Raw genomic sequence first — 23067 nt, 5'->3', positions numbered from 1 at the left:
AAAGAACCTGTTGGAAAAACACATTGACGCTGCTGTTTTTAATCCTCAAATAATCTGGCCAGTCAAGAAAAACAACTGCCCTTGTCCAGGGCCTCAGTACTCTGACCTGTGGACCAGCCCTGAGAATGGCAGGCACCTGTGCTTCTGGAACTGGGAGAAGGAGAGGAGAAGGAGAGGGGAAGGGAAGGAGGGTGGGCCACAGCAACAGCAGAAAGCACAAGAACCAAGTCTCATGGCATACCCGCTGCTTCCTTCCTATAAAACCCAGTGAATCCCTCAGATCATCCACCCAATGGTCAACCTCAGAGTAAACAAACCACTTTCCAGCCAGCTGCCAAAGCCTCTGACTCAGGGTTTACCCTCACACAGCAGAGAACTGAGCTCACCCAGGACTACACTGAGCAAACGGCCTTTGCTTGAACACCATCCCCCGGCATGGCACTGGGGCTTAAACTGGGCACTGCCATGGCCAGCCCGGTTTAGACTCTTTATGGAGACGTCTCCTTCCAGCCTCCCCCATCCCTACGCCACCCCCAGACTAAGAGCTCCTGAGGGCAGGGCCCAGCACAGCGCCTGGCCCCTTGAAAGCCCTCAAGAAATGTTTGTGCAGCACAATAAACATGACAAATCACACTTGTTACCACACTCCTGACGTCCGCAGAGGTCACCCACTGGGAGCGTCACAAGATGAGTCCATGGCAGCTGGAGGGAGACCTGGAAGGGACCACTGACAGAAACCAGACAGACCACAGCGCAGGTCTGGGTTTGAGTGTGGTGGGTGGGGTCAAACCGGGGGTCTTGAAAGACTGGCTCAAGGGCCTCACCTGGCCCTGACCTCAGACTGGGCAGACCTCAGATAGAGGGACCAGCTAGGTGGCTGCCCATGTAGAAAGAAAGGGGTTAATCCAAGAGCCTCAGGAAACAACAGCAGAATTCAAGGACTATTCACATGTAAGCAAAGAAGGAAGAGAGAAGAGGCTACAATGACTCCAAGGATTCTGGGCTAGAGCACGGAACAATAGCTGAAAATGGAAGGACTGAGAAGCAGCAGCAGAAGAGGCCTTTGTCTCATGTTGAGGAGGTGATAAGCTCAGGCTGGACAGGTGGACAATAAGACATCCCAACACAGGCGTCCTCCAGGCTGGAGAGTGGAGAGCAGACCTCGAGGGGTCAAGAGGGGTCGGGGATGAGAGGGAGAAGACAAGGGAACACCTCAGCTGAGGGGAGAAGGAAGGGCAGGAAGAAGGCGGGAAGTGCTGCGTCAACACAGACCAGGGAGCAGACACACAGAAAAGCCAGTGATTGATCCACAGGCCAAAGTCCCTGGGGACACTCTGAGAGAATTTAGTAGCATGGGGGGAGGGGGTCGGACGGACACCAGACTGCTGAGAAAGCACACCCAGCACAGGAGCTGGGGCGACAAGGGGAAGGAGCACGGGCAGCCCAGCAGGGTCAGGAGAAGGATGGGCTGTCTCCACCGCGCACATCTGTGGGCACAGGAGAGGCAGGATTTGCCTGGAGAGGCAGGATTTGGAGATTTGGGAGTGAGAGAGGAAAAACAGTCGGGACAGCCAGATCCGGAGGGAACCAGGGGGCGTGGCGTACAAAGAGTTAAGATGGCAGGCTTAGCATCTCTGACAGCGGGGAGCGGGGCAGCCCTTCCCTCCCTCACCTAAGCCCAAGGGGACCATCCTCCAGCCACTTAACATTCTCCTTTCTCCTCCACTTCAGTCTATTTCAACCTTTCCAGTGTGCACGCTCCTTCCTTTCCTTAAGATGCAGCTCCAGTGAGTCTGGAATCGCCTTGCCAGGCGCCTTCCTTCAGACTTCATAAGTCACAACCCACAAACCTTGATAACAATAACTACAGCAACAATAACAACGTTAATGATGCACAAACTCTCTCTGCTTTGTCAAGCCCGGGGCGGGGGCAGTGTTTGAGAAGTTCGGAGAAGCTTCCGAAGTCAGCCACCTTCCGAGCCAGCCAAGGAACTGTTCCTGGACTTGGCAGGCTCTTTACATTCTAAGTCACTAGCTTTGGAGGTAAAGGAGAGAAAAAAATCCTTTGTTCACCACGCAAACTCCTTCTGACCTTCTCCAGTAATTGCTTTCTTTCTGTTCACCCACTCTCAGCTTTAACAGTATCTGCATCATGGCTGAGCTGCTCCATGGCTCGGCTGACACCCGTAAAACATTCCCCGGTGCAGCGCAGAACACTGCTGGGACAGACAGCTTCCCCTCTTCCCATTGCTGGGGACAACAGGCCCCCAAAGCTAGGTCCCACTTGCATCAGAGAGCCAGCGCCCCCATACCCCCATCAGCCCCCAACCCATCAGTGAGCACCCCCTCTCAGAACACCAGGCCCCTCCAACAGAGTAGCAGCCCCTCTACCAGGCCCCTTCTGCCTCAGAGTACTGGCCCTCTTCAGAGACCAGCAGCACCCAGGGGGCCTAGCACAGAAGTCCTCACCCACCTCTATCCCGGCTGGAGGCAATGGGCCGGAGGAAACGGGGCTGGCTCTCTCCTCATCATCTTCCAGACTCCCTGCAGTGTTCTCCTAACAGGTGCCTGCCCATATCAGGGCCAGCCTAGAAGCCCACTGGCATCTTCTCCCTTTGTGGGATTCCCACCCCCCAGACACCATGGGAAGAACACTGCTTCTGCAGTCAGACAGGCCTGGGGCCGAACCTAGGCACCATCAGCTACAGTGAGATGATCTCAGTGTCATTTCCCCACCCGTAAAGTGGAGAGGACAATACCCATACCTGCCTTGCGGGGACGGCTGAGGATTAAATGAGGGGGAAAAAGTATACATAGAACCTCACAGAATGCGGCATACAGAAGTACATAATGATCGTAATCACCTTTATTAGTACTATTAGTGAGGCAAATCACAGATAGGGCAAGGACAACAGTAAAACAGGCACCACCCCTTCCTCTCCAGGGCCCTGCTTGCAATCAGGCAAAACAGCAGGTCCAGGCAGGAAGGAGCGTGCACGTACACACATTCAGGATTATAAAAACTGGAATAATCCCCCATCTGCGCAGCAACCCAGACCAAAAGGCCATGCAGCACATGCCAAACCTCCTTCCTGGCTTCATGCCCATTTGCCCCTCACAATCACCCGATGAGCAGGTCCTAGCCTCATCCCACAGATGAGGAAACTGAGGCTCAGAGAGGTGAAACCACTTACCAGGGTCACACAGTAGGTAAGCAGCAGAGCTGGGACTAGAGCTCGGGTCTCCCAGCTCCTGACCAGAGGTGGTCTGCTTCTCTCAACTCTACAAGCTCCCTGGTCTTGGAGCGACCCAAGCAGAAAAAAAGCACCTCCTTCCCAAGCAGGGCCCATCAAAGCAGCCAGAGAAAGCCCAAATCCCATAGCAAGGAGGGTCCCAGCAGGGATTTACAGCCCTTGGCTTTCTGCAAGCCCAGAGCACTCTGTTGTCTCAGGGCCCAGGGCAATCAGCCCAGAGGTGTTGTGAATCAGGGGTTGTGTCCAGAGTCTGCGGCCCTTTCCACCTGGCTCTCGCTCTAACAGAAGGCACACACAAGCTCCTCTCTCTTCACGTAACCTCACTCACCATCACCACCAGACTAACGAGATAAAGAGTTGTACAATTCTGGAAAATAATGGGGAGAACAGTCCTCACCACATTATACCCTCAGCTTTAAAAAGCTCCATATCTCTGGGGCGCTGCCAGCACTCTCCCGTTCTCTATAGCCGGGAAGCTGCCTGCTGATTCACTATAGATTCACTATTCAATGCAAATCATGAAGCCAGTGGTATTCAATTATGTCAAAGCTGCTTGCTAAAGGAGGAAGACTGGAGGACAGAAGTTTAACGTTTAGGAAAAAGGGTGGAAGTGGGACTTGACTTTTTTTGCTCTCTCACCTGAAAAAAGATACCCTTCTTACATTGGGAGCTGTGAAGAAACGGGTTTAATTTAGTGTAACCCACCTTTTGCTCAAAATAGTTTTGAAATGTCAGAATCTAAAAGTCTAGACTTTTAAGAAGCTGGTGGTAAAGGGATCCAGGAAAACTGTTATAAACAGAAGACCTGAACCCAGGGTCAGAGAACTTGAGCTGGGTGAGAATTTAGAGCTGGAGGTTTGGTGGAAAGAATCAGAAACCCAAATTTTGTGCTGGCTTTGATATTTACTGGCTGTGTCACCTTGGATAAGTCCTCTCTCCTTCTCTAAGCCTTAGCTTTTTCCTCTGTAGAATGAAGGGGCTGAAAGTGATTTCCAAAGTCCTTTCCACTTGTGACATTTGGCAAATCTATTCTCACAACCACTACCAGAGAAGTGCTGTGAGGTAATCCGACCTTGTTTAGAAACCTCTGAATTTCTCTGGGCACATGGCCACCCACATTAAGCCACACCTCTCAGTCTCCATTGCAGCAAGTGTGGCTATGTGACTAAATTCCAGCCCCTGGAACGTTAAGCAGAAGTGTTCTGTGGCAACTTGTGGGAACTGTCCCTAGTAGACATCTGTTATGAGTCTTCTTAGTCCCCTCCTCCTTCCTGTCAGCTGGAAATTGGACAAGATGGCTGGAACTCAAGCAGCCATCGTGAAACCATGAGGATGAAGGACTTGCTAAAGATGTCCAAGACAGAAGGTACCTGAATCCCTGACACCACAGAGGCTTATACTGGCCCTGGAACGCCCCTTTCCAGGCTTCTACATGAGTGAAATAAACAATCCTCTTAAGGCACTATCATTCTTGGTTTTCCAGCACACATACAAATAGACATTGAGTACCTACTGGAACAAAAGCTTTAACTAGAAAGAAATATTAATATCTCCTCCAGTTGGGATATTTCAAAGTGTCTAAGGCATCAAATCATGCATTATACTTTTGAAAAACTGTTATAAGGAAGGAGAAAGAGAGACTATCAAGAGTTTGATTTACTGTGTCCCTCCTAATTACCCAAGTCTCACTGCGCCTGTTCTTATCACGTATCTTGGTCACCTGGTGACAGCTACTCACAGATGAAAGGAAAATTTGCTCCTAACTCTCCAGTTTCCCTACAACCTCAGCCCTTTACTAGTAAGGGGACACTGCAGGGGACCAAAAGGCCAGGACATCCCTTGCAACTGACAGGCTTGAGCTGTGCTGGTTGGGTTCCCTAACATAGGACTCCTCTCAACATCCCTCACATGCCATCTCCAGCTTCCAGGTAGCTCTCCAGAGCCAAGGACTCAAAATCTTCTGAGGCTGCTCAACTCAGTGGGGCCCAGAACACTGTGGGAACTACATATGTTAATACACAGAAGTCCATGTCCTCCCCCTACCATTTCATCCTGGATAGCTCCAGTCACTAAGAAGTCCAAACTCCTCCCCCTCCCACACCATTCTGTCAGCCTGTCCTGCTCTGAGGATGGCAAACACATTCCCTAGGGGGAATACCCCAATTCCTCACATGTGCCCTCAAGTCCCTCATCGTCCTGAATGATCTGCCTTAGTCACAGCCATGCTCATGATTCTCAGAGCTGTCACCATGCTGGGAGCAGAGTGCCAGAGCCCAAAAAGAGTAATGTGCCATCTTATATTATAATTTATTTTCAGAAATAAAGACCTATGCTTTCATTAATTCAAAATACTAGATATTAACCCCAACACAAATCTTGACTGGTAAGCCACAGTTTTAAAATAAAGTTGAAAAACACCATTAGTGAATGTCTTAAAATATGGCATCCAACTGTCATACTGTGCTGGCAAAAGCCTAAACTAGTACAATTCTTTTGGAAAGCTACTTGGCACAAGTTATCAAGTATCTTAAAAGTATTTATGCTGCATGACATGGTAATTCCACTTTTGGGAATTTCCTGAGGAAATTAGCAGAAGTTCTGACATAGATATGACTCATAGAGTCCTACTTATAAAAGTCAAAAATTGTAAACAACCTAAACATCCAACAGCGGAGGAATGGTTACTTAGAGTACACCGCTCGACAGAATAACACAGCTATTTAAATGATGTTTTCAAAGACTGTACAATGAAAACATATTTGTTTTAATGTTAAGTTTTAAAAAATAGAATTCAGGGGCCAGCATGGTGGCATAGTGGTTGGGTTCACACACTCAGCTTCAGTGGCCCGGGGTTCATGGGTTCACGGGTTTGGATCCCGGGCACAGACCTGCATACCACTCATCAGGCTGTCCTGTGGTGGCATCCTGCATGTAAGGTAGAGGAGGACGGGCATGGATGTTGCCTTGGGCACAATCTTCCTCAGCAAAAGAAAAAAAAAAAATATATATATATATATAACTCAAAATGTACATGGTATGATTACAACTATACACAAAATTATGCTCTGAAAAAGACTGGAAGAAAAAATGCACCAGAGTAAGGCTTTTCCTTGGACAGATTTTATTCTTCCCCTTTTCTGTTTTTCTAACTCACCATAATAGGCATGTCCAATTTAAACACTGAAAGGAAAAAAAATTGCCACCATCGTGGAAATCATTAACAACGTCAACGTACCTCCCCACGAGAAAACATAACTTCACAGTGGAGAAGCCTGGCAGAAACTCCCCTTAACTCAGGGACCAACGTTAACACCACCAGTAATGGGTCAAATCGACATCATACACCTCCTCATACAACGCACTGAAGGGAAACATCAAAAATCCAATTGAGGGCCATTCTTCAACAATGTCAAGGTCACAAAAGATAAAGACTGCAAAACTTGAGACTAAAGAGAGATGACAATTAAATTCAATGTGTAATTCTGGAGTGGATACTGAGCCAAATGCTACACTCCTGATTTTGATCTTTGTACTGTGGTTAGGTAAGAGAATGTCTTTGCCTTTTAGGAAATACTGAAATATTTAGGGGGCAAAGGAGCATTACATCTGTAAACCTGATATACGTAGAGGGAAAGTATGATAAAGCAAATGTGCTAACGCTAATGTGTGGCATCTGGGTAAAGAGCAGACGGGAATCCTTTGTATTCTTCTCGCAACTCTTCTGTAAATCCGAAATTATTTCAGAATTAGAGTTAGGAAAAAAACTTACCTAAAAAAAGACAGAAAAAAAGAGATGCCCAGAACACACCCAAATACTGCCCCCACCTCTTCCACAGGCCTCCCGAGACCCTCCGCCACCGGCCGGCGCTCGCTGGCACTTTCCCACGTCAGAGTTCGTAGTGCCCATCTGCCCTTCGTGACGTCACTCCGAGCTGACTGTCTGCTCCTCTGCTCACCCGACACGGTGTGGTTTTTTATAAGAACTATTACATGGAATCTGCAGAGTACTCTGCATGCAACACAGACCTAGAATGGCTTTGATGAGAGGGAGAGAGAAAAAAGAGCATTAATTTGAAAATATGGGTAATTTAAGCCCCTTAAAACGGCAAATTTTAAGCATCTGTCACCAACTGCCATGGCTAAACACCACTCTTCACAGGAGTGAAGGACTAACCTCAAACTACTGATACTTCCCAATGTTCAAATGTCGCCCCAGCAGCCTTTGAGATAAAAATGAGCACGTGAGTCCCTGAAAGGCCAGTGTTTGTGTGTGTGCGTGAGAGAGAGACAGAGACAGAGACACGGCCTGGCCCTGGGATGTGGACCCCTGACTACCACAGCTGAGGACCGAAACGTGTTCATTAAGGAAGAGAGAGAAATGGGAAAGCACTTGGCAAGGAACAGAACCCAAGAGAGGTTTCTTTAGTTCCAACATCCAGGGCCTAGGGATGAGCCCTGATCATGGTAACAGCAGAAAGCACAGAGTGCCTACCGTGTAACCAGGAGCAGCCAGGCAGTTCACGTGATTATCTAATTATCTTGGCAAGTGAATTAAGTCAATACTTTTATCATATCCATTTTATAGATAAGGAAACTGAGACTAAGAGGAGTGAAGAAACTTGCTCACCCTCACACAGCAAGGAGGCAAGGAAGCCATGACTCAGAGCCAAGTCTGAGAACGCCAGTGCCTGAGCTGGAGCACAGACGCCCGACTCCTGGAGCCGCAGCTCACCACTCACTCCTACACATGCAGAGCCAGCTGCATCTTCTGTACTCTGCTCCCTTTAAAGACTACACCTCGTACATGCGCTCAACACTACCTTCTTCCCCCTAACGTTCCCCACAGCACAAATGTGGCTGTCAACAAGGAGTAATTCAGGGCAGGACAACTGATCCGACGGCTTATAAAAACTGGCTTCCTTATCCTGAAACTGCAACTGCGGTGCATTTAACCAGGACTTAAGTCCCTGAAGCCTTTAATGTTTTGGAAAACCTCTTCCAGAGCCAAGAGGGCGTTGGGCCGCTGCCAGCCTGGTGTGCCGGGCCTCCTAACGAGGAAGAGCTCATAGAGGGACAGGGAATTAGGCATCAGGGAGGGAGGCAGAGCAGGTGAATTCCCACTCCGGAAATCCAAGTCTGCCTCAAAGCTCCGTTAATTGATAAGAAAATAACAATTCAAGTGCTCATGGCCCATGGTGTACATCCGTGCTTTTACACGCATTATCTCATTCAGTCCTCCAAGTTGAGAGCCTAAACCATTGTTTTCCACCCCTCAGGCCTCAACCCAAGATCTGAGTCATCAACTCAGTTCAGTGGGTTTCCACCAGCATTTTTTTAAATGATTTTAAATAGAAAACATCAGTGTGCACCACAGGTAGCAAGACTGTGTATTCCATGAAACGTTTCTATCTGTTATATTTATGGACATATGTACTTCGTTATAAGGTAAAAAGTATAATTGTTCTTGCAGGAGCTGCAATAAAAATGTTTGAAAAACTGCTATAAACAATCTGTGTAAGAGGTGGTACTATTCCCACTTTAGAGATGTGAAAACTGAGGGTCAAAGAAGTTAAGGGACTTGCCTCAGGGGAAGTCTAAAATGGCAGAGCCAGGATTCAGATCGGGGTCTCCTGAGCACAGATTCATGCTCTTCTCTTTGCCCGTCAATGAATACCCCCCACTGGGCTCCCTCAAGCTCTCTTCACTCCCTAGAGCCCCACCCAGAACAAGAGCTGAGAGACAAGCAACTGACCAGCTGAAAAGAGCCGCAGTGACGACCTGACCCCTCTTTCCTCTGCTAACCTGCTTGCCCGCAATTCCCCACATGCCTTCAGAGAAAAGCAAAACCAGCACATGCTTGAGCCAAGTGACGCCTCACAGTGTCACTGGTGTACGTGGCTCAGGACGTGGGCAGAACTTGTGCCACACCACTCAGCACAGAGCAGCAACCTCGGCTGGCAAAACACTATCCATTACACAAAATTAATGTTGTTAACTTGTAAATATGTCTGGTTTGTAGCTGCACAACAATTCTAAGTATGGGCTTTTTAGAAATACAGATTCCTGGGCCTTATCCTTGAAGAAAACCATCTTACAGATCTGGGGAGCCCAGGAATCCATTTTTACACATACCTCCTTATGGTGATTTGGATCCACAGGCAGGGTGGAAAACCTCTGCCACTGACCCACCTTTTAAAAACCTTCTCTCTGGACCCCACGTCACTCCTCTCTCCTTCACAGCCAGAATTTTCCATCTCCATTCCTCAGCCCATTCACAGCTGCCCCCACCACCACCAAAGAGGCTCTCGGTGGGGGTTCAACAATGACTCCCACATGGATAACCCGACAGGCACCTCTAGTTCTTGTTTTGCTCGACATCCTGGCGGAACACTCTTGGTCTCCCTTCTAACTCTCCTGCTATCTTCCCATACTCTTTGTAAACCCTCCTCGCCCCATCCTTTAAATGCTGAAGTTCCTCAGGGCTCACTGGGTCCAGCTTCTCTTCCTGCTCTACACTCCCTCCCAGGGTCTCACCCTTTCCTGAGCAGCACCCCTAAATTAACATCTCCAGCCCAGACCTCCCTTCTCAGCGCCACACCCTCACATTCTGCTCACTCAACAGTTCTTAAAACTGGGGTCAAGTATAACTCTCAAATGTTAAAAACCTAATTCTCATACAAATTGATATTGAGCATATTTCAAAGTGTTACTGAAGTCATTAATAAGGGACCCATTGAAATGACAAAGTTACATCAAAAGAGGATATAAGAGGGCCGGCCCCGTGGCTTAGCGGTTAAGTGTGTGCGCTCCGCTGCTGGCGGCCCAGGTTCGGATCCCGGGCGCGCACCGACGCACCGCTTCTCCGGCCATGCTGAGGCCGCGTCCCACATACAGCAACTAGAAGGACGTGCAACTATGACATACAACTATCTACTGGGGCTTTGGGGGAAAAAAAGGAGGAGGATTGGCAATAGATGTTAGCTCAGAGCTGGTCTTCCTCAGCAAAAAAGAGGAGGATTAGCACAGATGTTAGCTCAGGGCTGATAGTCCTCACAAAAAAAAAAAAAAAGGATATAAGAAAAAACAGTTAAAAAAAGAAGTTATAACAAACTAATATGCATATGGCTGATGAAAAAAAAGAATCCTGATTTAAGATTGCTAAATTAGATATCACATTGGTTAATATCCTGCAGGGCAATACCCTTGGGTCTCTCTTCTCTACCAAACAGAAACCATTTGCATCTTATCTGACTTTACAGAGGGCGGGTCCTAAACAACAACTAGGTTACATCCCTATAGCACCAGATGGCCCTTAGGCGGGTTTCTTAGAGGATGCTCTGGTATGACACTAAAAAGTCACTAAACCATCTTTTATTTCCAAGTTTTTGGATAATTTTCCTTTACACTGAGGTCTAAGAATTTGGATGGGGAAAAACTATATCTTTATCTCCACTAATTTCTAACTGAAATTAAGGCTTCCCTTTATTATGAATGTAAACAACAAATGACAGTAGCACTGGCAATGTCTGCGACTTTGCCACCAACAGAAATCACACTTTTTTTTTGCCACTTGTCCCCCAGAAACCATATTTTTTCATCACATCACAATTGGTGCAGATGTCTTGAAACACTGTTTATGTTCATCACTACTTGAAATTACAGAAAATATCAAACCTGCCACTAGGTCTTCTTAGAGGACGCATTAATAAAGAAATGTAAATATTATTTTATCACATATTTGTTATAATATTTATAACTGTGTTTCAGTATCTCTGGTTTCCTTTGTAATTCTATGCATTCTGTTTTATACATTTGAAAACATTATTCTAAGAAAGGGTCCGTTGAGTCCTCAGAGAAGCCTTCCCCGCATTAGGTTAGGGACCCCTGCTAGACATTCTCTTACCACCTATACTTCCTCTTTCCAGCACTTACTACCCGAATTAAATAATAAATTAGTGGCTCTCCCACTGGGCAATGGGGGGAAGGAATGGAGTCCATCTTATTTATCATTATGTCCCCAATGCCTTAGCATGGTATATCTGGCTCCTAAAAGACTCTCAAGAAATACCTGGTAAAGATCTGTGGAATGAATGAACATCTGTGGCACATGTAGCATGCAGATGCCGGTCCCTGTTCCTTTGACGTAAGGGGCATGTCCAACATTCTGCTCAGGACCCAGCAAGGTCAGACCCCCTGACAATAGTAAGCCTGCTGGTTCCTTGGGAGCCTGCCTTACTTGGCCCAACAAAGAGCTTTCCGGACAAGCCCGCCTCTCGGCTGGGATGCTAGATCATCTTTATGCTCAAGCCCCAGCTTACGGCTCTTGACCTGGGTCTCCATTAATACCTTCCAAGGCAAGGATTAAAGGATCTGCTCGTGCCAAGGGGTTGGAGGAATGGTAGGATTCTTTGGGGGGGATGGACACTCCACCCTGCCCCAGCCAGGGTAATGAGATGGACACTGAAGCCAAGCACAGGCTCACCATCAGGCCAGCTGGGAACAGAGAGCACACATCCAAATGGGGCTCAGGATGACACTGGGGAATAAAAAGACGCAAAAAGGCTATTCTAACCCCACACTCGATCTGAGTGTGTAACCCCCCCACCACATGATTGCAAAGCTCATTACTTGGAAGTGGTCATAAGCTGGTGTGTGGGAAGAGGCGCTGTTGGACATAGGGTGGTCAGAGGGACAGCAAACTAGAGCTACGCAGGGAGGGTGATGAGAAAGGGGGGAAGGATGGTCAATGAGTGCCCAACTGGCTGCCCCTCCTCCCCTCCTCAGGCCATCAGGGAGCCAAAGGGCAAGTTTCATGGACACCCCAGGAAAATGGCTGGTGTTGGTATTTCAGAAAATAGCACCAGCCAACATGGCAGCTTAAACATTCAGGTGAACCAGTGAGAACTATTATGTGTGTCCCAACTGTGTCTATCCCCTCACCTTCCAGGCCATGCCCCCACTCGTCTAATGGTATCTCTTCCCACGTCTCCGTCCACCCACTCACCCCTTTCTCGGCAGAACATACTTAATCAGCCTACCTCACCCAGTTAACATGGGACTAAAAACTACACAGACCTGAAATATGTGGAAATGCCTTGCAAACTCTAAAGCCCTCTGCAAAGGTACCAAGTGTTTTATAACTCTCATCGACAGGTCAAACGGGTAGCCAGAGGCTCCAGCCAGTGCTGCAGGAGGCCCAGGCAAGAGGAACAGACCACCACAGCAATGGTGAGCATTTCTGCTCCCCCCTCTCCCACTGAGGCGGAAGACGCCAGGTGTGAAAAAAAGGAAGGAGGGAGAAGGGGGGGTGGGGGCAAATAAACCACGGAGGTCAGGTAATGTAAGAGAATCCAGGCTCTCCTTACACCCCACGCATCACTCTCTGGCCCACTGTCACTTAGACGGCTTCCAAAACCTGCCACAGCCACCAAGAGAGACACAAGAGGCCCACAGAACAAAACCACAAAGCTGGGGCGAACCCTCCAGGGAGGCAGTGTGGTTGGTATTCTCAAGAGAGGATCCACTTTCAGAAGAAAGGGGTGAGAAACACAGAACACTAAAATTCTCAGCCCTTCTGCACCCCCACCCCAGGCTCCACAGGGGCCCAGTGGGGAGGGGCAAGGAGTAACCCAAGAGCCCAGCTCCAAGGAAATGGGATGAGGAGAATCCCAGCGGCAGAGGACCCCCCCCATCCATGTCTCACAGCCTCCACTCACACCCACTCTGGCCCTTCACTCTCCACTGCCTCCTCCTAACCGGCTTCCCCGGAACCTCTTCTTCAACAACCTGAGGCGGCTGCTGTGGCTCCCATTTACTGGGCACTCTCCTGTGCCAAGCACTGTGATACGTGCTTCCTGTATCGTTGCTGATCCTTTCAATCCTGCAAGATGGATATTATTAACACAGTGACAAACAAGAAAACTGAGGCAGGGCCAAGGCCACACGGCCCCCGAGTGTCCAGCTGGCTAAAAGCCCATGTTCTTTCCACTCCATCACACTTGGCTTTATCTTGTAGATAACAGAGAAGAAAATGAGGAAGACAGTGTTGTTCTGGGAAAATTAATCCAGTCTCTCTCACTCCAACCCAACCCTACACTGCGGCCTGACTGGTCTTGTTGTTAAAGCGCAGCTTTCATCACGTCTTTCCATTACCTACAGAATCAAGCCCCAAAAGCTTTACCAGGCACTTATGGTTCTTTACAATCCACTTTTCCCATCTTCTTCACCATCGCAGACTCAAATCCTTCCTTTCACCCAGCCTGGCCCATCACTCCTCATTTCCCTGTTTCTGTCTTGGGAGGTTTCCTTTCTCTGCCTGCAACACTAATTCCTTCAACCAAACATGGACTGGGGACAACCGCATGCAGGCCCTGGGCTTGGTGCCGGGGACAGAACAGGGAGGATCCCTCCCCCCCGCCGTCACCGAGCTCGGAGTCTGCCCGCCTTGTGAGGCCTGAGCTGGGGGCCTTTCTCTAGTCACTCGGAGCCCCACAGCCTGCCCCTTGCCCAAATCCGCAGCACTCACTGTGAGCCACTCATACGGCACTCGGCCATCCCTCCAACTTACTTGCCAGTGCTGTTTGAAAACTTCCTCTCTAATGTATTTATTTCTGTGGGAAAAGTGCACTCCAGGTTCCAAACAGCATAATAAATGGCAATTAGGTCCCCAGGCCAGCCCACAAAAGCCTATTAAATATATAATGGTATAGAACCTAAAAACGTGTACATTAAAAAGCTCTGCAGGAGAGACCTGGCACAAACATCTCCTGCTTCCTGTACCTCCGCCCACTGTCCCACCAGGTTCTCAGCTTCAAGCAGAGGCCTGAGCAGTGGCCCAGGAAGAGGGAAGCAGGCAGGAGACGGAGGGCTGGGAAGACAGAGATGGGGAGGAAGAACGCTGATTCATAAGTCAGGAGCCTGGCTCTAACCCCAGCTCTGCCTTTACAACCTGGGTGGCCGTGAGTGAGTCCCTTCCCTCTCGAAGTCTCACTTTTCTCTTATAAAATAAGAGGGCTGAGTTAGATCAGTAGTCCTCAGACTCTGGAATCTCATGGATTGGCAGGATATATATTTTTAAATATACTTATTTTTAAATATAATATATAATACACATTATATTTATCAAGAAAATACTTTTAAAAAAAAATCACAACATACTATCACTATTTTCTTTTTTCAAAAGGACACGGTAAACTACCCCCTCCTCAATATGGACATCATGTCAGAAAAGTGGACAAGTTTTTAAACTGAAAATATTTGGATTCATGAAAAAAAACCATTCACCATTGTTATTTTTCCAATTTGTCTATGGACCAGTGAAAACTTCATCCCAGTCCTTGGCCTGACATTGGACCCACTTGAGCTGGGTGATGTCGGGCCTCTCCGGCTGACATTTCTCCATTCTGAGGACAGGATGTAGACTCTACGCCCATCAGCATGAATGGCCCTGGGGAAGGGTCAGCTGCAGGGAAGAGCTGAGCTGCACAGCAGGAAGAGGCAGTCAGCGCAGGGCTGGGGACAGGACAGCATGGCCTCCCCAGCCACAGGCCCTGAGGGCAGAGACTCCCAGCCTGGAAGGGCTGGACCAGCTTGTCCCAAGTGTTGACTGTGACTCTCCACCCCAGGATTCTTGTGAAAGGGTGAGAGCCCCCAAAGGAACCTTTTTAAAAAGTTCCTGTATTAACTTTTCTGATCAAAAACTAAGACATATTCATAGGGAGAACTTGGAAAACACAAAATAGCATAAGCCAAGAAGCACGCAAAAGTCACCCACAACTCCATCTTCCAGAACAATTACAGTTAACATTCTGATGCACTGCTAATCCCTCAAACACTATCTTCAGCCACCCTGGTATTTGGTTTTGTACCCTACTTTTCCCCTGATTATCACACTCCAGCACCGTTCCTTAGATATTCTTCATAAGCATCAGAAAATATTTTGATGATAAACATAACATTCTAGTAAATATAAACATTCTTTATAAACATCACTTTCCTCGGTATGGACAGGGCCAGAAGTCATTTAACCATGTTGCTATCATTGAGCAATTAAGCCATTTCCATATTTTTGCTATTATAAAAAATGTGGTGGGTGTACCTCCCCGTCCACGAATCTCTGTAAACCGCGCTATACTTCTTTATATCTCTTGGTTCACAGCCCAGTGCTCTGCACACATCAGTCCTCAGTAAATACTGAGTGAACAAAGAAACCCAATCCACTCCCAGCACCTGGGGACCCCTTATCAGATGGACATGAGTTTAAATTTACAGAGGCCCACCTTGGCGACCACCAGTCACTCGCCACTGACTCTGCACCTCTGCCTCACACCTGCTAAGCCAATCTAGTCTTGGGGAAAGGAGGAACTGTCAGGTTCTAGTGCTCTCAGCAAACCTACCCACTCTTCTGCACCTCCCGGTGGAGGTGCCTATCTGACTCCCACACTCCCTCCAGATTGCTCAACCCACCGCCTCAGGAAAGCCATGGCTGGCCTCCCTCTAAATTAACATACGGCTCTCCTTCGGTGGAGGCCCCCAGCACTTCAGGTATTAGCACTCGCACCTGTGACTTTATTTGCCCACAGAACTGACTTCCCCCACCCAACCCAAGGCAATACTGGAGGGCAGGAACATTGTGTCTTTGGCTCTCCACCCAAAATCCAACCCAACGCCAAAGAATGTGGTTGATAAATAAATATTTGCTGAATGAAACTTCTTTCTGGTCAAATTCCCAAGCCCTTTATTTTCACAGGAGGGAGGGGAAAAGGGAAGAAAAGAGGAAAGCAAGACCTCCTAAAACAGCCCAAGCGCAAAGATCTGATAGGAGTCTCGCTGGAGACAGTTCCTCCACAGTCCTGCAGTCCTGCCTGGCCCAGAGACCTGCCCAGGGCAAGTGGCTCCGGGAACACATACAAACAGATCATCACACACACCTAGATGCAAGTGAAGTGACACTGCCCACGCCAGCCTAGTCCTCTCCCAGAGAGAAAACGGTCAGATCTAGGCAGATAGGCAGCGTCCTTTCCCACCCACTTCCAGACAACCAGAAAATACGAGGCCACTCCTCACTGGTGATCTCAAAAGGGCAGGGTATTGGGAGAAGGAAGTGTTTAAAGCAACTCAGTTCACACTTGACTTTTTCTCCTCCTGCTCGCCCAGCATCCTTGCCACACCCAAAAGAAAAAAAAAAAAAACTGAAAAATCTGGGTTGGAGAAGGTGCCAGCAGCAGAAGTTCCCTGGAACTTTGGGGAAAAAAGGAGCCAAGATGGTCCTAAAATAAGGGAGAACAGAAGTTATGGGAGAGATGTGGAAGCAGGCCACGATATCCTATCACACATCCACAGCAGCACCAAGGCCAAAACCGGGGGTCCTGGGCGCTGTGGACACACGCATTCCGACCTCTTCCAGGGATGCTCTGAGGACCCCCCTCCAAGCGCAGCAAACTCCTCTCCAAGAGCCCTCCCCCCTCCTCCACTCTTGTATGATTCTGCAGTTTACAGAGCTTCCTCCTCCGATTTCTCATCCGACCCTCCTGACAACATTGTGAGGGGGTATCTTTACCGTCCCCACTTCATGGATGAGAAGACTAAGTCAGATACATTAAAGGACACGCCGCGTCACACAGCCAGAAAGTGGCTGAGGCTCGAGCCAGCCTCGGTTGGCCGTAGGAGCACAACTCCTCGCGACGACCCCACCCAGCCAGCCAAGCCTTGCGCGGGCGGGGGCCCAGGTGGTGACCGGCAGCTTCCCAGCCGCCCAGGGTCGAAATCAAGAATGAGGCGGACCTAAAACAAGGTTTCCAGCAGTGCAGGTGGAAAGCACCCTCTTCCCACCTCGCACTCACACAGGTGCAGGGCCCGGAGTCTGGGGCGGGGCGCACCCCCCAACCTGCCGGTGTCCTGCCTTAGCCAGCGGCCGCCCCCTGACTTGCACCCCCGCAAAGTTGTGCCCTCGGCGCAAGCACCCTGCGCGGGATCGCCCAGCACCCCCGGGCTCCCTCTGGCCCCTGCGCTCCGGAGCGCTCCGCGGAGAGGGCACCGGGGCCACCCCGCTGCCTCCCCGCCTGCCTGGTACGCACGCCCTCACCCCAGCGCCGGGAGGCATCTCCCCGCACGTCCGCGGAGGGCCAGGAGCAGGGAGCGCGGACCCGCACGAGGGGCGCACGTGCCCGCCCCGGCCCGGACCCCCGCGCCACAGCCTCACCCAGACCGCCAGCAGCAGCAACCACGCCGGCGCGGCCCGCGCCATCCCCGCCACCGCTGCCCACGGCCGGCTCCCGTCTCCACTCGGGCTCCCGCGCCCGCAGCTCCGCCGGGTCCAACCGCCACGGCCACTTCCCAACCGCTCCCCGCCTCCGAGTTCGCGATGCCACGTCTGCCAAAGCGTGCGCACCAGGCTGGGAGAGGCGGCCGGGGAGAAGTGCTTACTGGGAGTTGTAGTTTGCAGCAAGGCTGAGCTGTGGCGCCTGTAGGTGTGGACTTGGCCCCAACACCAGCAGAAGCATAAGTGGAGTGCGAAATGGCAAGGTCAGAAAGTAAAGGAAGGCAGTTAATTTGGGGGGCTTACTCTGTGCCTGGAGCGTTAGGAACAAGATCTCATTCAGCTCACAGAGTAAATTTTATTTTCCTCACTTTGGGAATGAAGAGGCAGCCCAGAGAACTTAAGTAATTTAACCCATATCCCACAGCCTGCAAATGGCAGAAGTGCTACTTGTGGAGGATGGGAAGAGCCCTCATCCCACCTACCTTTTGTTTTTTTATTCAGAAAAGCTTTATGGAGCTGTTGGAAAACAGTTTGGTGGTTCCTCAAAAAGTTAAACACAGATTACCGTATGATCTAGCAATTCCACTCCTAGGAATATACCCAAAAGAATGGAAAACAGGTAATCAAACAAATACTTGTACACCAGTGTTCATGGTAGCATTGTTCTCAGTAGACAAAAGGTGGAAACAACCCACTCTCTATTGAGGGATGAGTGGATAAATAACATGTGGTATATCCATACAATGGAATATTATTCAGCACTAAAAAGGGATGACATGCTAATACATGCTGTAAGGTGGGTGAATGTCAGAAACGTGCTAAATGAAAGAAATCAGACACAAAGAGTTACATATTATATGATTTCACTCACATAAAATAGCTAGAATAGGTAAATCCATAGAGACAGAAAGTAGATTAGCAGTTGCCTGGGGCTGTGGGGAGGAGGGAATGGGGAGTGACTGCTCAATGGGTACAAGATCTCCTCTGGGGTATGATGAAAACATTCTGAAACTAGACAGAGGTGATGGTCACACAACATTGTGAATGTACTAAATGTCACTGAATTGTAAATTTTTTAACAGTTAATTTTATATGAATTTTACTTCAATAAAAAAAATTCAAAAGAAAAAATAAACTTTACTGAACCTAGTCCATGTGCTAAAATATTCATGCATCTGATCAGTTGTTCATTCAAGAAGGTTCAGTGAACACCTACTATGTCCTGAGGCTCAGGGTGCACAGCAGTGAGATGGACAAGGACGTGCACAGTCTGGGATTGGTAGGTTAATAGCTGAAAGATCCTTGCTCACTGTCCAGAGAGTCAGAGCTCAAGACCTAGAAGTCGTCCTTGACTCACCCTCACTTCTCAACAGGCCCATCCAACCCATCACCGTGTCCTGTCAGTTCTACCTCCAAAATATATCTCTTCTGCCTCCTCCTGAGTCTAAGTCACTGACATGTGTCACCTAGGCAAGAGTCACATCTCTTGAAGTATTTGCCTGCTTCTTCCTCCTCATACCCCCTACAGTGCATTTGTTAATGTCAGTTGGATTCTGCTGCTCACTTGTGTGGGAGATCAAAATTGGCCACCCTGAAATATGTCTCTTTACCTTGATTATTTTCTCCGATGGACATTTGACCTCCCCCAAACTGCCTAAGAATTTAACATAGAAGACCTGTTTAGGAGGGAGCCACTATCATATGATGGCTGCAATGCAATGTAAAATAGATGTTACGATAGGAAAGGCACCAACAAGCCCATCTTATCAAAAATTCTGTCTCTCCCAGGCCACATTCTCTAGGTGGCCCTGGAAAGGGTTATCAGACAAACATTTACATTTATAAGGGAAATCTCCATTTGTAAATGTATCTCCCTCTCTGTACTGGGAAGGGGGGGGAATGACTTCATCTCTAGAAACTTATCATTGTGGAAGGTGAGGCCTTAAATCTGCATAATAACCTTACTCTTGTTTACTGTGCTTTTCTGTCTCCCCTCTTTCTCCCTCCCCACCCCCAACATCCTCCTTTGTCTTTAGCTGAAGATGGTATTTAAGATGAGAATCGCCACTATTGTGTTGAGAAACTCAGTTTCCCTGGTTTCTCCCATGTATACATGTTATTAAACTTGGTAATATTTTCTCCTGCTAACCTGTCTTTTAATTATTTGGCCAGCCATAAGAACCTTAAGGGAAAGGGTGGAGGAGGATTCTCCCTCTTCCCCAACACTCCCCTGAATCCCTCCAATGGCTTCCCATTCCCCTTATAATGAAATCCAAACTCCTCCCCATCACCTGTGAGCCTTGCATGTCTGAGCCTGGCCTCTAGACCTCATCTCCTCCCTCTCCTCTGCCCTTGTCCACTTGGCTTCAGTTACTCAGACCATCATTTCCTGTCCCCCCACCACTGGAGCTGCTCCCACTTCAAGGCTTGTACTCTTCCTATTCTGTCTGCTTCAACACTCTCCCTGGCCCTTGGTCTGACTGGCACCTTCTAATCTTGCAGGGATCTCTTATATGTCTCCCTGAGAGAGGTCATTTGGAACAAGCCATTGGAAGGAGATTTTACCCTCCTCATCCCCAAACCTCTTATTCTCTAGCTCACGTTCTGTTCATTCTTTGCCCAGCACTTGCCACAATCTGCAGTTACTTACTTACTTGTGTGTGTTCATTGTCTGTTGGTACAACTGGAATTTAAGTTTCATAACTTTCTTGTTTGCTACCTAACTTCAGAGGGAAGCACGGGACCTGAGCCACGACGGTTCTCAGTGTCCTTTTTGATGAATGACTGAATGATTGAATGGGGTGATGTGCTGCAGAGTTTCGGAAATTCCTGAAGCAGGTTGGGGACAGGGTTTCCTCTGCATGCTCTGCTCTGCACCCTCTAGCTCGTGATCTGCATGTGGGAAAGTGAGCCTTTCAGCTCCTCTCTGTGTGTCTCCATCTCTCACTATAAAATGAAGCAGCTAGTGAGGATGTGGAGCAACTGATTCTCACACATTGCTGATGGGAGTGTAAATTGGTTCAACCACTTTGGACAATGGTACGTGTACAAAATATATACAAAAATGTTCATAGCAGCTTTATTCATAGTAGCTGTTGTGAGCTGAACTGTGTCCCCCAAAGCTCATATGTCAAAGTCCTAATCTCCAGTACCTCAGAATGTAACTATTGGAGGTAAGTCCCTTAAAGTAGTAACTAATGAGGTCATTAGGATGAGCCCTAATCCAATATGACTGGTGTCCTCATAATAAGAGGACATTAGGACACACACACAGAAGGAAATACTATGTGAAGACACAGAGAGAAGATAGCCATCTATAAGCCAACAAGAGAGGTCTCAGAAGAAATCAAGCCTGCTGACACCTTAATGTTGAACTTCTAGCCTCCCAAAGAGTGAGACGGTAAGCTTCCATTGTTTAAGCCACCCGTTCTGTGGTACTTTGGTATGGCAGCCCTAGCAAACTAAATCAGTAGCCAAAACTAGAAGCAATCCAAATGTCCTTGAAAAGAATAGATAAATGATTGATAATATATTCTGCAATTAAAAAAAGAACAAACTACAGACACATGCAACAACATGGGTGAATCTCCAAACCATGTTGTTTAGCAAAAGTAGCCATACACAAAAGTACACGTTATATTATTCCATGTATCTGAAATTCAAGAACAGGCAGGCATGATCTATGGTGATAGAAGAAAATAGAGGTTACCAAGGTGGGGGGCAGGATGGGGAGAGGAGGAGAAGTCATCCGGGAAAAAGTATGAGTAAATCTTCTGGGTGCTAGAAAAGTTCTATATCTTGATTAAATGATGGTTACATGACAATCTACATATGTAAAAATTAATTCATTCATTGAGCTGAATTAATTTTTTGAGCAGTGTGCTAAGATTTGTACACTCTACTGTATGTAAATCATATCTCAATTTTTTAAAAATCCAAAAATTGAGCGATAGGGTTAATTGGCTTATCTTCAGGATCCTTGTAACTCTCATATCTCCTGAGTCCAAGACTGGCTGAAAGCTCTTGGGTCCAGAGGAAGGCTGAATTCTGCAGAAATGTGACTGCCGAAAGGGGAAACAGTCTGGGAGAGGAAGGAAGGAAGGAAGTCATGCGTCTGTGAGCCAGAGAACCAGAGGGCAAGGGCTTGAGAGGGAAAAATAAAAGTTGCCGAAAAACCAGGCCATTTCATTCTGCAATTGAAACTAACTAAAATGAGATTTATGGCCCTTCTGGGAATGTTCAACAATTCTAAGCTTCACTCTCCTTGAAATATTAGGAGACTAGCACAGGGCGGGTACTGTCCCTCCTCCATTACAGCCCTCAATGGGAACCATCCATTCTTTTCTGCAGCAGCCCCGCGGGGCCAAGCCAGAGAAACTTCTTGTCCTGCAGTTTATTGTGAATTGTGACGCCACCTTATATTTGTGTAGCCAGTTCCTCCCCATCATCTCGGCTGGGACTAGCACAATGACCGTTTTCTGACATTCAGGAAAGAATGAGAATTGGCCGGAACACAATAAAGAAGCCAGACACAAAAGAGTATATTCTGTATGATTCCATCTATAAAAGGTACAGAAAGGGCAAATGTCATCTATTTTGTTAGAAGTGAGGGTAGTGGTTACCTTTGAGGGAAGGGTGTGGGTAGTCACTGGAAGGGGTCTCATGAGGGTGCTGGGGTTCTGTTACTCCATCTGAGTACAGGATAACCGGGTATGTTCACTTTGTGAAAATTCATCACACACATTCATGGATATGCTATACATATGTTATATTTCAACAGGAAGTTTACAATTTTGAAAAAAGAAGAGGAATCAGATGGAGGGAAAAAAAAGTCAGCTCTGAATAGAGAAGGTGAAAGCAAGAGGGAATTCCAAAGAAGAGACAGCTGGGCAATCGTTCTGTGATCACTTCGCCTGAGTGAGCAGCCAGTCTCACCAAAGAGGGACCAAGCGTGAGGACTCGTAGTGCCCAGAACACCCTGTGCTGCTCACAAGACTTTGCCTCTGCTCCTCACGTCTGCTGGCGTGCTGCACCACCAGCTCTCCCCTGCTTGGCTGGTACCTACCCAGCTTGGACATCCCCTCCTCCAAAATCCTCCTCTGACACTCATCACTCTCCCACCAACACTCTCACCACCTTGGCCTAAGTGTCCCTTCTCTGTGCTCCCACAATTTCCTCTCTGGAATGTGGTCATTAAGAGCATGGACTGTGACAAATTCATAGACATAGAAAGTAGACCAGTGGTTTCCAGGGGCTGGGGGGAGAGGGGAATGAGGAGTTATTGTTTAATGGCCCCAGAATTTCAGTAGAACGATGAAAAAGTTCTGGAGATGGATAGTGGTGATGGTTGCCCTACAATGTGAATGTACTTAATACCACTGTATACTGTATACTTAAAAACTGTGTACTGTGAAAAAAAATGGAGGATTGTCTCTTAAACAAATGGTGTTGGGAAAACTGGATATCCACATGCAGAAGTATGCAGTTGGACCGTTACCTTAAACCATATACAAAAATCAACTCAAAATGGATCAAAGACCTAAAAGTAAGAGC

The 23067-nt window shown here is 48.0% G+C and overlaps 1 protein-coding gene across 1 annotated transcript in view; it reads right to left on the bottom strand.

Annotated features, from left to right (window-relative positions):
* PDIA5 (protein disulfide isomerase family A member 5) overlaps positions 1-17588 on the bottom strand; it is an 88597-nt gene extending 71009 nt beyond the window's left edge. The window contains exon 1 of the mRNA XM_058555926.1: positions 17455-17588. Coding sequence (XP_058411909.1) covers positions 17455-17499 — 45 coding nt within the window. The 5' untranslated portion in view covers positions 17500-17588. The remainder of the gene's footprint in view (positions 1-17454) is intronic.
* Positions 17589-23067: the final 5479 nt, after the last annotated feature.

Source organism: Diceros bicornis, chromosome 15, assembly GCF_020826845.1.
Source record: "Diceros bicornis minor isolate mBicDic1 chromosome 15, mDicBic1.mat.cur, whole genome shotgun sequence".
Taxonomy (NCBI): Eukaryota; Metazoa; Chordata; class Mammalia; order Perissodactyla; family Rhinocerotidae; genus Diceros; species Diceros bicornis.
The sequence above is the reverse complement of the archived record's forward strand: the minus strand, read 5'-3'. Positions and strand labels throughout refer to the sequence as shown.